The sequence below is a fragment of the Equus przewalskii genome, chromosome 15, assembly GCF_037783145.1.
Source record: "Equus przewalskii isolate Varuska chromosome 15, EquPr2, whole genome shotgun sequence".
NCBI classification, from domain to species: Eukaryota; Metazoa; Chordata; class Mammalia; order Perissodactyla; family Equidae; genus Equus; species Equus przewalskii.
Window position 1 is genome coordinate 23,730,204 of NC_091845.1, and position 17,915 is coordinate 23,748,118.

General features: G+C 40.9%; 1 protein-coding gene across 1 annotated transcript in view; it reads left to right on the forward strand.

The window, feature by feature from the left end:
- Positions 1 to 17,232, forward strand: part of SUCLG2 (succinate-CoA ligase GDP-forming subunit beta) — a 255,361-nt gene extending 238,129 nt beyond the window's left edge. The window contains exons 10-11 of the mRNA XM_070576862.1: positions 1,110 to 1,230; positions 16,132 to 17,232. Coding sequence (XP_070432963.1) covers positions 1,110 to 1,230; positions 16,132 to 16,247 — 237 coding nt within the window. The 3' untranslated portion in view covers positions 16,248 to 17,232. The remainder of the gene's footprint in view (positions 1 to 1,109; positions 1,231 to 16,131) is intronic.
- The last annotated feature ends 683 nt before the right edge of the window (positions 17,233 to 17,915 follow it).

A 17,915-nucleotide genomic window follows, 5' to 3' on the forward strand; every position in this document is an offset into this window, starting at 1 on the left:
GGCTTTACTGCACAGTCTTCTGGCAAGGGTCAAAATGAAAAGTGAAGGTCATGTGAAGGCATTTTCTAAAACAGTTAAGTGCTGAACAAATGCAAGGTGTTCTGTTCTCATATGTTTTGTGTAGGTAGTTTAGCCTATTGAAATAACGGGCTTTAAAACTGGCATGAAGCAACACATGTATATGCTTTGCAATTAGTGTAGCATAATTTAATTGTGACTCCATTGTTGGAATTTTGATGCCTCCAGCTTGATGAATAGCCATTTTCTGTGGGTCTTATCAATTAATCTAGGTAATGAATTCTCTTCATTATCTCGTTCTTCATGTTAATTACACAGGATTTTCTTATGCCTATTTATCAAATCAGGACAAGTGCAATTTGGGGGGGCCCACATGCCTTTGAATATGGAATATGTATAAGCAGGTTAACATGAGGGTTTTAAATTTACATTTCTGAAAAATTCCCATCACTGGCTTGACTTTTCTTACGTCCTTGTTTGTGATATGAGCTTGTGTCTCTTTCTTTGGGGGTGTCTTGTGTTTTAATAAAAAATGTTGTTATCTAAGATAATTAAACTATCTCTGACTTTTGAGTATATGCATCTAGTATATCAAAGAGGTATTAAGGAAGCATGGAAAATTTTGAAACTTTACCTACTAATACAAAACAACAAATAATTAGTAAGTTCCTAGTTTTGAAATATTCCATGAGGCACCATGACAGATAAAAATTTAAGTATAAACCGTGGGGAGAAAAGACATAAGTGCATGAAATTTTAAGTGAGACTACTCATAAAAGAACAGTTCCGGACAACAATAGAAGAAAAAGCAGAAGACAGTATATAATAAATGAGTGGGTATTGAATTCATTTTGAGTTTAGAGAAGTGATTGATGGGATAATATGGGTAACATGGTAATGTAATATATTGATATTTATTAACTCAGTACTAAATTTTAACTTCCCTAACATTTTCTGGGACTTTTATATTTTATGTTCTGTGTTAAAGAAGAATGGAGTCTTATTTTAACTGGCTCTTTTGTTTAGCCAATTATTTTTGAGAATGTTAGCTGTCAACATTTTGATGAGTGCCTTCCTATTTTCAACTTCAGGTTGAAGCCATCCTCGTCAATATTTTTGGTGGAATCGTCAATTGTGCCATCATTGCCAATGGGATTACCAAAGCCTGCCGGGAGCTGGAGCTCAAGGTGCCCCTGGTGGTCCGGCTTGAAGGTAAGTTATGGTAGATTTCCACAGCGCCAGCGCTCTTTCCTCAAGACCAGGTGACCAGCGTGGTCTGCACTCAGAAACTTCCTGAGACAACAAAAGGAAGCACTGGATTAAATGAGATGAAATAAGTGCGGTACAGCAGCACTTCTCTGAGCCCCTCACAGGCTAATACAGTTCGCAGCTCTCCAAGAATGGCATATGTTATGATTCTCCAAATTTTCCAAACTTATTCCAGAGTAGAGCCCTTTCATTCTGAATCATTTCATGAGATTATGTTCTGGGAAAAACACTCTGAGAAATGCTGCTCCAAGAATTATTCGTCATGGGAGAGCAATGGCTCTCAATCTTGGTCTCAAGACTTCTTTACTTGTTAAAATTGAGAACCCCAAAGACTTCTTGTTTATTCTGGGTTATATCTGTTGGTATTTATTAATTAACTTAATTGATTAATTTGGTAATAGGAATAACTACTTGGAACTTTTTAGATAGCCATCTTTTTAAATAATAAAATTTTAGTTTTTTATATTATATATTTTATATATAAATATATGTACTATCTACTTTATGAAAAATAACTATCTTTTAAAAATGTTAATTAAAATAGCAGCACTGTTTTACATTTTTGCAAATCCCTTTAATATCTAGCTTAATATTTGCTTCTGCATTAGATCTGTTGCTGTATGTTGCTTTAGTTGAAGTATGTGAAGAAAGTCTGGCCTCATAGAGCTATGTATTTGGTAAAGGCAGGAGTTTTTAATAATCATTTCGTATAATTTTGAATATTTTCTTTGGTACTCCACTAAAGTCTGCAAGTAATAGTTTCTTCATTAAAGATTTGATTAGTTTTAATGAGGAATCTGAAACTATTTCAATGAACTTTTTCTACTCTGTTATATTAACATTCGTTGATCTGTCTTTCACATTAAATGAATTTTACGCATGCCTGATTTGTAATGTCATACATTGATCGTATGGAAAATTTTGGATTATGCAGATCTTCCAACATACATATCAAAAAATTCACATTTGTTAATATGGTATCATTCTCATCAGAGTGGTTTCTGAGTATTGGGAAGCTGTCAAGGTGGTAGAAGCAAGTTTTCCATAATTCTAATTTTGACTAAAAAGTCAGCAGCCACAAAACATTCACTTGTTTTCCTTGAAGTAACAAACTCACTTCACTCATTTTCAGGAAAATGTCTGCCAGATAACTAAGTCTGAATAACCATAGTGTGGCCTTCATTCTTTCCAGAAAAAATAGCATTCCGTGGAAAAGTGAGCGGTTTAGCCTGCTGCTCAAACACTTGCACAATTGCTTTTCGTCAGAACAGCAGTTGTCATTCAGTGTGCAGCGGAGTGCTTGGTCTCACAGAGTATTAGGAAGACGGGTCCTCAAGGGTTGAGATTTAATAAAATTAATATTTTTCACTCTTCATTAAGGACATTCTTACTTGCAAGTGGCAACTTTTTACTGTGAATGTGTGGTGGTGAAAAACACTGGCTACTTGTACAGTTTGGTGCCGCTGCTTGGATTCCGGGGTAGCGTGCCATTACCTTTCCTTCATCAGCGCAAATGCCAACAGAGTATTATTATTTCTTAAATTATTATTATTTTAATATTTGTGTAAAAGTAGTTTTTTATGTCAGGGACGTCCCCCAGGGTTCTGTAGACCACACTTTGAGAACCACTGTAGGAGAGAAGCAAAAGCAGACACTCTAATGTGAGAACTATGCAAAAGTCCTGTTCACATCATCAGCAAATTCAGATTACAGGGAGCAAGCAGCGCCCTTGAGTGGGTTTCGACAGCATCGTTCTTGTGACAGCTCAGTTTCCCCAAGTTCTACGTTGGTGCCGTAATTCCTTAGAGACCTTCTTCTCCTCAAGATGAAGCCCAGGGATATTTCCACCCTGCTCTGTATCCCCGTCCTTTGAAGTCAAGCCTCTGAATGAGCTGCAGCCCGTTTTTCTCTGCTTTCTTCTCTCACTCTCTGCCTCTCTCCTTTCTTTCTCCCTGAGACTCACTGCCTCACAAACTTAGATCGGCGCCATATGGACTTGATAGAAATAATAATCGCAAAAGAAAAATGGAAATAGCAGAATCCCCATTTGGCAAGGTTTAAGATGGATATTAAAACATCTGAATGAATTAAATCTTCTTAAAAATGTAAATGCACCATAATTGATCCCAATAAAAACAATTTCTATAAAAGGAAAATGATTTGCAAAGCTGTAATGAAAAGAAAATTGATCAAGGAGTTAATGGGTTCATCAGTGTGGGTATAAAATTTTGATGAAAATGTTGATGTTAGATGTTTTCAGCGTCAAAGTGACCAGAGACCCTCAGATTCTAAAAGTCAGCTCTTCTTCTTGTGTTCTTAGAGGAGAGCAGGGCTCTATAAGCAAATCATACTAGTCTGTCTGTCACTTGGAAATGACTAGAAATGAGTGCATGCTATGGTGGACTGATTCTGTCTAGTGATCCTTCCTGTGTCTGTGTCATCAGCAGAGGTCCATAATTATTAGTTATTGGTACATTCCTAGAAATGAAGGTTACCCTTTTAATTTTTCCCAAAAGATTAAAAGCAACACTTCTCTTGTTTTCACACTTAGTATTCCAAAAGCATTAAATGATCCCTCTCATGTAACATATCCCTATCATGTCTATCTGGATGATACACTTGCTGAAATATGCAAAATACCATGTGCAAGATAATCTCCTTTATAATCTCTGCTGGCTGTATCAGAGGTCTGAGCTATCAGGAAGAAGCTTTGAATGTAACTTTATTAGATAATCAGATTTGCATCTTTTAAGTTAATGCACTTCCAAAGTGTATGCCTGTGGCTTTTTAATTAGTTAATTAATATAATAAATACTATGTGCAAGTCACTGAGCTTTAGACATTAAGGAAGATGTATAGAAATATAAGAAATGATCGCAGTTACTAGATAACCAGGGCAAAAAAGAAAAATAGAAACATTAACAATACAAGATAATATATATAAAGTGTTAACCAGTGTTTGCCCTAATAGGATCTACTTCTCTCTTAGTAGCAATAGCCACTGGGGCGTCCCACACAGTCACCAGCATGGCTTATGGAATATTCAGAAATGTTGATCTTTACAGTATCCACTATATTGTGGAGAATTGAATGTGACAACTCAAGACGAGCTCAGAGAGGATACTGTCCCCCAAATTTATGTACGTTAAAAATACCCAGGGTGACCTTCTTTGCCACTACCCTCCTTTCACCATCATAGCCCCTATCGTATAATAAGCACCTAGGACCTTCATCAAGAGAGAAGAAGCAGGAGGGCTTTTGGCATTTCTGGAGTCTTAGCTGGTGTTTTTTTCTTCCTCTTGTGGGAATTGGCATCTTGTGTGATAAATGTCCTTAGATAGATACAGGTTCTCACACTCAATGTGGTGATATCAAGAACACTCATTAATATCTATATGTGTAATTTCTGGGAAACCAACAGCCCTCCCCAAAATTGTATTGGTCTTGCATAATAAACTAGGGAAAGATGAAGTATTCTGCTCCAACTCTACTTTTGGCGCTGATCATAGGTGACAAAATGCAGAAATTTGGAGACATTATCCTTAAAGACCCTATGGAAGGGAACTAACACAAACCAAGCCAGTGTTCTTTACACTAGGAAATGTACGTGTCCCTTAAGCTGAGTGCCTTTTGTAGCTCAGCCCTCTTTCATTGGCATACCCCCCTTTTAAAGCTTACTCATTATTGACTACTATAATTATAGTACATTTGGAGATGTGAGTTAGCAAAGAAATATTATAAAAGGAGAATTTCCAAGTTGAGCATGGAAATAAGTAAGATTTGATTCATTGAAAAGGAGGAGGAAATTTGGTAGAGGATCAAAAGCAAGTCATCAGATCTGTTTCATATTTGAGAGTTGGTAGTGGGATCATGACAGTGGTAAAGACTGAAACGCAGGAACAGGTTAGATCAGAAGGCTGTTCTCGCATGGGTAATGGCTTCCCAGCAACATGTTATGGCTAAAAGAACACAGTGGGAAAATCAAGCTAGCAGCCCGAGTCTATGACATTGGATAGAATCTAAAACCCAAGCAGGATTGCCATATAGAAGTAACAGTGGCGTTAGAGACAAGAGCAGAGATAGAAAAAGAGATGAGAGAAAAAGGGGGACCTAGAATTTTAAATCTAACGACCAGGAGAACGATGGCATAGTTAGTGGACTTGGGAAAGTCAGAAGTGGGCACTCCCCAGCGTGGGAGAGTGTTACATTAGGGCGTAGTCATCCTTAGTTTGAGATGAAGCTATAATATCAGACACAATGTGTGTGGAGGTAGGAAGTGGGAATTCAGGGGACAGCCCAAGGAGAGGTGTGAAAGACAAATGATGTCACCCCCACTCCGAAGGCCCCCAGTAAGCCGCACTCAGGGCTTGCTGCTCTGGAAATTGTTCCCCTGCAGTAGCTCAGTTAAAATGAGAAACTGACTCAAAACAAAAATCTCTCATCACAGAAAGTCTGGTTCTCGGTGCTTCCAGTGGGGAAAAAGTTGCTAACTACAGGGCCCTTTGAGGAATTTCTCTTATACTCAATCTGAATTTTTCGTTTGCTTTCCTCTGGGTTGGAACATAAATTCTGCTCTTCCTACGGATCTCTCCACATTCAGTTATATTTTACCCAGCCTTAGAGTATGATTTGGTTTCTTCTGTTCTTCTAAACAGAGTAACTCTTCATTGTCTTTGGTGACAGAGAAAGACAAAGCGGTACAAAGAGGCAGGAACATTTCGGACAATTCTGGTGGTAGTTTCTATTTGCCTTGACATAACACCATACTTTCTTTTTTAGCTGATGAGCTTCTCAATTATCTTTACTCATATTCATATTAAAATTGGTTCACATTCCAGAACATACACCATGGTTTATCTAATGAAAATGAGATGAGAAAGAGGTGTCCCTTATCCCAGCATCCATGATAAAGCCGAGTGACACATAAAAACTGAGTGTGATAGAAAAATTTTACCAGAGTTTCAATTACAATAATAAATAATTATTATTTCTAACATTTATTGAATGCTTTCTAAGATTCAAGCACTTTGACGCATGGCTATATAGTCTGAACAAATGTGAGATTTTTAATGGCCGAGATAACAGACATTTCAAAAGCCCAACAATATGTTTTGTTAGTAATATCTCTTTCCTATAAATAAAGAAGATGGTCCCTCTTGGTTGTTATGTGACCATTTGGAAGATCCAGGATCCATGCCATAACTTTCAACAATTTGTGACCCACATTTTAAAGACTCTGTTGCCACACACGGTGTATTAGAAATGTCCTGATGAGAAAAGTTTTAATCAATCAAATCAGACTTGATTTAGTGGGATTTTGTGGACAAATCTTTGTTCTCAGCTGTATAATAATTACAAGCTGTTTTACCAGTGGATAAGGAAAGGATTACTCTCCTCTTTGAAAATGGTAACTTTATAATTACATGTATTTACTTGCCTTATCAGAATAGAACCTACCAGCTGAGACACAGGATTATTTTTATTTAAAAGATTCCTGGGTAAATTGAACAACCGCATTTTGGGAGGGAGTTTAGCCTTTGTAGGCAGTTATTTCTGGCATGAATAAAGAACAAATCATCTGAAATGAGCTTTATTTTTTTCCTTTCTGAAATGTATACATACTTGACACAAAAATGACCTAGATGGTTAATTCAGCCCAACTCATAGTACTGTTGAGAAGTGTACAGACATTTATTGACAGCTTAGTGCATTCAGTGTGCAAATGGGTTTTAGCCCAAGCTTTGGATTTTGTATGAGTGGTTTTACAGTTCTAGATCAGAATCTGCCAACGTCTTCATGGAACTTCTTTTTTAGAATTCCTCTTTCTTTGTTATTCTCCTACTTAAATTTGCGGCAAATATGCTCCGAATTTCTATGCCTCAAATGTGCCCAAAGAGGAATTTGATTTTCTCTTAGGTGCTCATTGTGATTCCATGATGAATTCATAAAAAAATAATAATGAGCCTAGATAGTTTTTAGATTGGATCCTGTTTCTCTTAGCCAGATCTTCTCATTTTGATTTTTCCATCTAATAGGAAACGGTTTGTTTCAGCAACATACATATTTTGCTTCCCTTTTTGTCAAATATCTTTAGAAACAAGGGTCCCCTCTGGTCCCCCTCTTTATCCTTACCAGTCTCTCTAACATTCCATAAACTCTCTCTAAAGTTGTTGAGAATGTAAGCGTCTCTAAGTCCAAAACTTTGTATTCTGATTCTTTTATTTTGTTGACCAAGGCACCAGCACCCCTTCTGTGTGAACACTTCCGTATCCTTGCTCTCTGAAATACTGACAAATTAGAGCCACAACCAGAGGAGTGCAAATCAAATGGCCTTCTTAGCATGGACACAGTAAAATTGCGAACATGATGCTTTGGTCTGCTACAGTGGAAAAGAAATGTCCAAGTATTAAAGTTAAAAGACCACCACATAGGGGCTGGCCCCGTGGCCGAGTGGTTAAGTTCGCGCGCTCCGCTGCAGGTGGCCCAGTGTTTCGTTAGTTCGAATCCTGGGCGCGGACATGGCACTGCTCATCAGACCACGCTGAGGCAGCGTCCCACATGCCACAACTAGAAGGATCCACAACGAAGAATATACAACTATGTACTGGGGGGCTTTGGGGAGAAAAAGGAAAAAATAAAATATTAAAAAAAAAAAAAAAGACCGCCACAGAGCTCTCAGCTGCGTCCATATACTTGGCAGCTGTCCATTCTGCAGGTCTTCAGTTATGCCGGGGTCTGAGACCAAGAGAGGAGAGCAGTAATTACTCCTTTGACTCCCATCAAAGAGGCAGCCTTGGCAGATTGACTGTGGCTGAGTAGCTTGGGAAAGTTTTCATTCAGCATGTTTGAACCCTGTGTTGGCTGCGTACACCCAGAGTCAACAGAGCATAAGGGACTCCCAGCCGAGTGGTGGAATGATCCTGGGCGGAGCGAATGCAGACGCCCAGCAGGACCAGGGGTCTGGCTCTGTGTCTGTTAACAGCCCCTGGCCTCTTTGCACATTCCCCAACTTGTGCTCTGTACTGAGTTTTCACCTTCTCTAAAGGATCCCCAGGATTCCTTCTAGCACTAAGAGGCCAGGCTGCATGGTGTTATGTTCTGGGCTCTAGTCGTGGCTCACCCTTTGACTTGTTGGGGGATGTTGGGCAGGTTCCTCAGCTTTCTCAGTGCCTCAGTTGTGTCATCTGTAAAATGAGGGTAAAAATGATGTCGACTTTTGGGTTGCTCTGAAGATGAAGGTGATATGATGTTTGAGAACCCCTTAACTCATATATCCAGCAAACATTTATTGTACCTAGTATATACTAAGTCCTAACTGTTGTGTTCTTTAAAAAACAACTTGAATTCATATTAAAATAACAACTTTAAAAAGACAGCTTCTCGGGGCTGGCCCCGTGGCCGAGTGGTTAAGTTCGCGCGCTCCGCTGCAGGCGGCCCAGTGTTTCGTTGGTTCGAATCCTGGGCACGGACATGGCACTGCTCATCAGACCACGCTGAGGCAGCGTCCCACATGCCACAACTAGAAGAACCCACAACGAAGAATACACAACTATGTACCGGGGGGCTTTGGGGAGAAAAAGGAAAAAAATAAAATCTTAAAAAAAAAAAAAAAGACAGCTTCTATACACTTCCAGAATAGAGAGTGGTTTTCTTGACAGCCCTGAGCTAAAAGGCTGGCCTAGGGGGCGGGGAGGGGCTGTACCTTTTGAACAAAACCCTGTAATTTGCGTCCACTACCATTATCTACTCTCACAGGTAATGAAAGCAAAGAACAAATGTTGATAAATTACCCTTGTATCTCTGTTTACAGCTCTCTCACTCCACCCAGTGGCAGGAAGTCAGTGGTAAAACATACGGAAGAGGTGATGAATTTTTGAGATTTTAATAATAATTATTATATTTTTAATAATATTCTCTACCAGCAGAGCAAATTTCATTTTAAAATTGCTTGCCTTTGATTCTCTGTGCGTTGCCGTTTTGAAGGCCTGCCGTGGTAGATAAGCATTTAGCTGAGTGGCTGTCAACAGGCAGATATTCAGAAGTGCCTGAAGTTCGCCCAGCGTGAGTTGATCAGTTATCTGTACAGGTGGTTATTAAAAGTGTTGTCCTGCAGCCTCATTAAAAAGCGATGCAGCAGTTAATAAATATTAGAGCATGTCAGCAGTGCTATTTAAATGTGGGGAAGAGATCAATTTCCTTTGTAATTGGGTACACAGGCGTAAACACTCTCTTTGGAACTCTTAATTCCATGTCGGAGTTTAAAGTACCTATGATGGTTTCTATTTAGAAATGAAGTCGGGGAAGGGGATAGGGAGTCGATGTCAGCCACTTGGTGAATCAAGAAGAAACTAACCTCAAATACTCACCTAATTACTCACCTAATATTGTTAACAAAAGGAATCCACAAACTAGCAAGCATTTGCCCAGGGCTTCCTCTGTTCTCCTTCTCTTTTCCGGTGACCTCGTTTCCGTGGCTGCTGTTTTCTGTTTTAACCCTCTTCTCTGTGAGTTCCCACTTCCCCTTCCAGCTGCTCTCTCAACAGGAACCTGGAAGCAAGTCATAGTTTCTAACCTAGCAGGGTCGGTGGGCAGCAGGGCTGGCCCTGGCTTTGCTTCTCCCCGACCTGTCCACAGCCCTGCCATCCTGGGAGGAGCCAGCTGGGGTGCAGGGAGGGAGATGCTGGCAGGGTCAGGGTAGGGGCTGGTGTGAAGGGACTTGGCAAGCTCATTTTTTTTCCTCAGTCTCGGTGTTTAACTCTTTGTCAATTCCTGTCTCTTTCTTTTCATGCATCTGTCCCTCTCTGGGTTTTCCTCATGGCTCTCTCTCTCTTTTCTTGTGTCTCTGCTCTCTCTCTCCTCTTCCTTTTCTTCTTCTACCCCTCACTCTGCCTCACGCTCCCCATCTCTTGTCTGTTTGAGTCTCGTCTCCCTCTCTCATCCTTTCTCTTTCCCCTTCTCCTTCTGTGTATCTCTTGTCGCTCTTTCTCTGTGTCTCTCTCCTGGCTCTCTTTTTGTCTCTTTCTTTTTGACTCTGCTGCCTCTGTCTCGTCTCATTCTGTGCATGTGTGTATGTCTCTCTCTCTGTCTCTTCCTTGCCTCTGTTTCTCACCCCCGCCCTCCCTGTTTGACAGACTTTCATCTGGCCACAGTCCCTCTGTCTGTGCTCCATTTCTCCTCATAGCCCTATGCCTGAGCTTCCTATTTCAATGTGAGGACCCCTTCCAAAACTGCTTGGTTCTGAGCATGCCTACTATATGCTTAATAATTAAGGCTGTAATTAAAGTGTAACTGGGAGTATAATTAAAATTCACTTTAGTGGATCCTAGAATTATGAAGCAATTAGGCGTTTTGATATGGCCCTACAGGAGCAGCTGGAAGGAGAGAAGGGCTATGTTTTTCTGGAGAGCTGCTCCCTGTCCTCTCTTATCCTGGCCCCGCCTGCTGGTTGTTAACTGTGAGCAAGGCCTCACTTGTCTGGGGCACGTGGAGCTGCTGGGCGGAGAGACATGGCAGCAGCTTCAAGCCCTCACTCAAGGGCACTGAACACAGCCAGCTGCCACGTGGCCCCTTTTAGAGAAAGAAGTCATCGCTAAAGCCCCTGGAGAACCCTGAGAAAGCTCAGGGATGGTCCCTCCTTATTTTCCCTCAGGCCAGTTGGGGTTTCTGTTTCAACCCTATAAAAGGTTACTTTGGGGTGTTGGGCCAGCTAGGTGACCAGAAAAGTACCCACCCCCCACTTCACCTCCTCAGGCACACTTTGTATGTATGAGTCCATCCACGGTTATTCAGTCCATCAACAAGTACATTTGATGTGACAGACGGATACTGTGCCAAGCGCCGAGATCTCCTGGTCAGCAATCCTGACAGAAGTCAGCCCTCAGGAAGCTTATGTTTAGGGGGGACGAGAGAAACGTCAGTAAGCAATCCCAATAGTGCTATGATTCTAGAAGTCCAAGGTACTCTGGAAGCTCATTTTACAAGCCCCTGCTCTAGTTTGGCGGTTGGGAGGTGGTGACAAGAGGGCATCCTAAAAGAAATGCCATTTAAAGAGATAGCTCCTGAAGGTATGCGTATCAGCCAAGCGGAGAGGACAGCAGAGCTCCCAGTGGAGGGTACCGCAAGGCCAAAGGCCCAGCATGTCTGGAGGTTAATGGATTTCTAAATCAGTCCTTTTTTCCCCTTGGGAATATTTGGTACTTAGTTGGGTGCTGAAGAGGGTGTTAATTAAGGAACTGATGTAGTAGGCTACTTGGTTGCAAGGAAGAGTTGCATTTAAGTTGTCTCAAAAAAATTAAATGGTCAAAAGCTTATTTCATCCATACACATGGAAGGGAACTCAGGCAAAACTGGACAGACAGTTCTCAGAGTGGGCAGGATCCACAGTGAAGGAGCAGGATGTGAGTCGGAGGCTGACCTCAGGAGCAGCCCTCTGGCTCTTGTTCCCTTCACTCCACTGCTCTCAGCACATTTGGGCTGCCTTTCTCTTGCCTGCTTATGTGTGGCTGGTAAGCCCTTTTCCTGCTCCTGCTTTCTGTTTCAGGTGTACCTACCCCGTCAGGTTCTCAGGAGAGTGAAGCTAACCGGACAAGCTAATGACCAACGTCTGTATTTGGACCACCCTCAGATCAGGAGCAGTCGATGTCTTGGCCACAATGGATGTCTTCAGAGAGCACTCTCTGGTGCCTCCTGGAGCAAGAGACAGTGGGTAGGGTAGGTTTAATTAGAAGGGGAAATTGGAAAGAGCAGACACCCTAGTTGTACGTGATCCTTGCTCTTAAATAATTTATAGCATCCTTGAGATTCAGATGATCTCATGCATGGGAAAGTGCTACAGATTTTAAATGCCAAACAAGAGTCTCCAGAAAATCAAAATAGTGTGGGAAGAGCAAAGGATTTTGAGACTGAATCCTGTCAGTCACTAAACCTCAGTGCTCTCGGCTAAAAGAAAAAGAGCTGATTTATAAACAGCCAGCTCACAAGGTCATTGTACAGGTCAAATCAAGTAATGTCGGTGGACTTCATAAACCGCAAAAATGTAGAGATTTTGTATTATTGTCAACATTATTATCATGACCTATATTTACAAAATCATGAGAAGGAGTTATTCAAGGTTCAGAAAGAATGTTTCAAGCATTAGTTCCAGAAATTATTCAAACCAGTGAGAGATCACCTTGAATGATCATTCCACTAAGTCCTAGCCATTACTAGCCATACTAGCTAGACTTTACCCTTTAACTAGTTGGTGCCTCAGTCTTCTCATCTGTAGAGGGAATATAGTAATAGTAGCTATCTTGGGGTTGTGATTGGGGAAGAAATGAGCTAATGCACTTAGGACCCCACATCGATGTGTGACACATGCTAAGTGATAGCTGCTGTTACTGCTACTAGCACTACCAATGCCTTTATCACTCCAGTTACAGAGAGCTTGACAGGGCTGGGTAAGATCTGTGCCCACAGGAGGACTCGCACTGAGCACGGATAGAGTCAGAAGATGAGGAATGTTCGGGCCCATGAGTCTGCCTCTTGGGGTGATGCCTGGGGGTCTTGGGAGCTGTGTGTGAGATTGGAGGGCACTCTGAAGAGAAAGGAAGATGGAGAGGAGCCTTTTGTACCCTAACTTAGATTTCTTCCCTGGCAGATTAGAGGACAGTTGGGGAGGGAATTCTAGTCTGTGTCTCTGGTGACGGAGAGAGAAATTTAATTTAACTTCCATTCACCTTCTGGTCCAAAGACCAATTCACTTCTGTGTCAGTCAGGGCTTTGCTCCATACTGTGTCGTTACAACAGGAAAGGCCTGCCTTCAGATTAATGTCTGAATTCCTTAGCCTGGTGTCCAACACCTGACGCACCCCTACCCTCTGTCCTACTTTTCAGCCTCTGGGAGCTTGGCTGAAACTTTACCGAATGAATCAAAATGCACACTGAGGTTATGTTAATGGAATAATGGATCTTTGTATCTGTGTTAGTTAAGTAGCAATGTGTAACAAATTGCTCTGAAATTTAGCAGCTTAACACAAGGAACATTGATTATCTCACAGTTTCTGTGATGAGGAATCTGGGTGTGGCTTTGCTGAGTCCTCTGGCTCAGTCTCTTACCAAGGCTGCAGTCAAGGGGTGGGCCAGGGCTCCTGTCAAGTCCTGGCTCGACCAAGGAGTCACTCCCAGGCACACTCAGGTGGTTGTTGGACCAAAGACCTGAGTCCTCATTGACCTTTGGCTGGAGGCTGCCTTGAGTTCCTTGCCTCGTGAGCCTCTCCGTAGGACAGCCCACAGCATGGTGGGTTGCTTCATCAGAGAGAACAAACGGACAGTCAGAGGGAGCCAGACAGAAGTCACGGGCTTTTGTAACCTAGTCTCAGAAATGACATCTCATCACTTTTGCTATATCTTATTCATTAGAAGCAAGTTGGTGGATCCATCCCACACTCAAGGGGAGAGGATTATACAATGACGTGAACACCAGGAGGTGGAGAACAGTCATTTAAGAGCCGTTTTAGAAGCTGCCTACCACATTTACAAAGTACTGTGTTAAAGCAATGTTAACTCCAGTAACAGCAGATAAATGCTGAAATGTCAGAGACTTAACATAATAGAAGGTTCTTTCTTATTCATATAAAGTCTGAGAGGGTGAGTGAGTGGGGTGCTCTGCTCTACAGTCATTCATGCTGATGGAGGCATTGCCATCTTTAAAAAGGTGCCTTCCAGTGTTGTTCTAGTTGGCAACATTCCAGAAAGCAGACAGGGAAAACAGACAGTATGGAGGGTCCCACTGGAGATTTTTATGGGCGTGTCAGTATCCACTCACACTCCACTGGCCAGAACTCAGTCACGCGGCCCCACCTAGATGAAAGGGGGCCTGGAAAACGCAGTTCCTAGTCTGGCAGCTTCCTCCCAGTAACGGCTCTCCTCTGTAGAAAAGGAGCGTGAATCTGGGGTGGACAGCCAGCCAGGTCTGCCGCGGATACCTTGCCGTTTACGAAATGTTCACATGTATTATTTCATTTGCTTCTCATTGCAACCCATCCTATCAGCATTATTATCCTTGTTTCACAGACAGGGAAACAGACCAGCATATCTTTAGAACATTTAAGGTTGTGTAATTAGAGAGAACAGGGTTCAAGTCCCATCTCTGACACTTACAGCCTGTATGACTGTGGAAAAGTTATTTAACCTCTCTGTGCCTCAGTTATCTCATCTGTGAAATAGGGACAATAGGACCTAGGCGTAGTCATTGTAAAGATTTCACAGGCTGCGTGTAAGTCATGTAGCATTACGTCTGGCATATGTAAATGCTTCATGAATATTAGTTATAAGGCAGATGATGATAATGTTATGTCTGGAGATAAAGTTGAGGCTCAAAGGAGTAAATGATTTACCCAAAACTACACAACTAGTACACGGCAGAGCCAGGATGAGACGCTAGGGATTTCAGTTAACAACTGCCCTGCCCTTTGAGTTGTTGCTCTCCAGAGAGGCCATTCCTCAGATTCCTGTGGCAAGCAGCAGCAAGAAGACTTGAACCAACGACCCAGTGCCAAGTGTCGCCTTCAGCACTGCTTTGGTGGACCCAGGGTCCTGGGACAGTCGCTCCATCACCTTTTCAGTCCAACTGTTCATCTTTAACTTAGCCTTTGCCTTTTTGTATGAAACTTTCTGACCGAGCACTTCCTTTTTATTTGCACTCTTAGGTCCTCTGAGGCCTCTTTTTCAAGGTCTTTGTTTATAGATAGGCCCTGTCTTGCTAACTAAATAAAAGCACAGAAAATGATGTAAGGATGTTTCATTAGACCCTTAAATTTTATCACATTTCTCCTAGGAGCTTATTCACTCTGAAGGAACAGAAAAGCAGTTTGCATGTTAAATAGTCAGGCGCCAAAGCACACCTTTGAGTGGGGTGAGTTGGCCAGCAAGGAGACATCATCAGAGGCTGCAATGCTCATTTTTAGGGCCTCTACCCTTTTTGTTGTGTAGGTGAGGAGGAAGCAGAAATGCATGTGTCAGATATTGTCATTGTCTCCAAAGCAGTGGATTCGTGGCCATAGGTGGGCAGTTTCTCTGAACTTATGATCTCGGTTAGGTCCCCATCTGGACCCTTCATTTCAAGAAGTCTTGAAGACAAATGACTTCTGGTATGGGCCCAAGCCACATTCAGTCTGCTTGACTGTGGATTATCAGCAGAAACTTTAGCTTTTATCAGTAAAAAATGTCTATTAGTCTCTTGCAAGTCCTGTCTTTCATTTTCTTTTCTAGCAGGACCACCCCTTGATATAGATCTTGTCACATAATCTTTCCTGTAAATGACATTGATTAGAACCTGTATTTAATTCACTTCCTGGTGAAAAGGAATACAGCTATAAACAGATGAGTCCATGCATCCTGCTGTGTTATTCCCAGTCTTCCGTACCATCCCAACACCCTGATTTACCTTTCTCTTGCTCATCTTTTACAGGAGGCTTTTTCTTTAGATTCAGTATTTAGACTCTTCAATCAAGAGAAATCCATTTCAGAAGATTTTCCTCTTTCAGACTAGTTGAACAAGTGGTTACCTTTCTTTGTTCACAGTGTTAATAAACACCTCATTATTTCCATTTTTTAAATGCCAGAGAAAATTTATGCAGTATCTTTGTAATGCTAGACATTTGAGGTGAAAAGAGGAAAAAAATAAATTTTTCATCTGGATCTATCTAAATCACCGAATCTGGATCATAAAAAGCTAAAACTGAGTTGTAATTAAATTGTGTTAGTGAGACCCAACCGGGTATCCCGTAATCTCAGGTTGTACGAAACTTCCCAGGGTACCACCTTGTTTCATTTCAGTGACTGTCCATCATCCCACCCTTCTAGGAACCAATGTTCATGAGGCCCAGAACATACTCAATAACAGCGGGCTCCCCATTACTTCGGCCGTCGACCTGGAGGATGCAGCCAAGAAAGCTGTGGCCAGTGTGACTAAGAAGTGATGCCTTCGTCCTGATCCCTTGGAGGAAGAAGTCCACTTTCCCATAAAAAGGGATGTTTTTCTCATCACTGTGAAGAAAATGGTTATCCCATTGGGAAAAAACAGGGGGAGGGGATAAGTGAGAATCACTGTATGAAAAATTTTAAATCTCTATTTTCTTGAATAAGATTTCTAGACAGCCTAAATAATCTGATTTCACTTATAGTCTTTATTAAATTAATGTCCTGTGTCCTCATAGTCTTCTGTCATGGTAAGCCTGCTCAGTAAGCATTGTTTTGCTGACTTTAGGGAGCCTCTGTGGCCAAACAGAGTATGTATCTAGAGAGAGAGAATTTGAAATCAGGCCCTAGTTCATTTACAATTTTGGTGGACATTTAGTCCTATATAATAAAAAAATCGCAAGCCTTAAAAAACTCAGAAAAGATTACATTTAACATATTCACTATCAGAAGGGCAGAGTGAAGATATTCAAACAAAGAGCTGTTACACACCGCAACAGTTTTTACAATGTTCTAATTCCAACACATGTTTAGAAAATTCATGAATATTCCAAAATATATATCACAGTGGAAGGTCCACACGGATGTCTTAGACATGTATTCTCCCATTTGCCTTAATGTTGAATATACTGTTTACCTCACACTAAAAATCAAGCCAGAAGCCTTATTTGTGATTTTGGAGCAGAACGATCTGTTTTAGTGTCAAAACTAAAGAATGCTGATTTTTATGGAAATCTCTGCAATTAAGTCATTTCAAGATGAGACATCACTGAAGATCAAATTATGTTGTGAGTGTCAGGATCTTCTCTCCCCTTCCCTTCCTGCCCAGAATCTACCAGCTTGGAAAATGTAATTGAGAGAATATGACTTTTTTACATAATGTCCATTTTTGTGATGGGGAAGAATTTGAATTAGATTTTTGTTGAAATTTTGGTAAATTTTTATCTGTACACAAATTTAAATAAAATCCTGTTTTATAAGCTCTAAGATCTGTGTATTTCTCACTTTAGTCAATTTTATTCCTCAGACAATTTTTATTTTACTAAGACACTAGCCTTGGTGTCTTAGGGTTGTCCCAGGATTGTTTCAGTTCCACTCAACTTTATCAGCAACCATTTCTGTTAGGAGATTATTCAATGAAAGAATATAAGTTATATACAAACCAGAAGCCCAGGTAAGTGTCACAGATCTCTCACAGTTAAAATGTGACTTCAGTCTGCCTCATGCTAAAGGAAATATACTGCCGTGAACTCTTCCCATTTAATGATCTCAGCCGCCATCATGAACAGTTTTCCTCTCAAAATGCAAATGTGTAGCAGACCAAAATTTTTGTTTGTTTTTTACCAGTTTACATTGTTCTCATAAATTTCACATGTGGACAAAAGTTACAAAGTCATTATCTTATACATTCATATTTGCTATGGAGAAAGAAACTGTTTGATAGGTGTGTCTTATGTCCTTTCCTATATGTTATGTAATGAATGAAAAATATTAATGATGTCTCTTTAGGTGTGTTTTTGTTTTTGACAGCTTAATAGCTAGTTAGTATGGTAATAGAAATAATATATATTTTGTCAATTAGACAAAAACCAGCATATTTGAATTTTTTGTCCTTTGTAAAGGCCTGTGTTCACTCGCTGTATATATCGATGTTTCTAATCAATCTAATT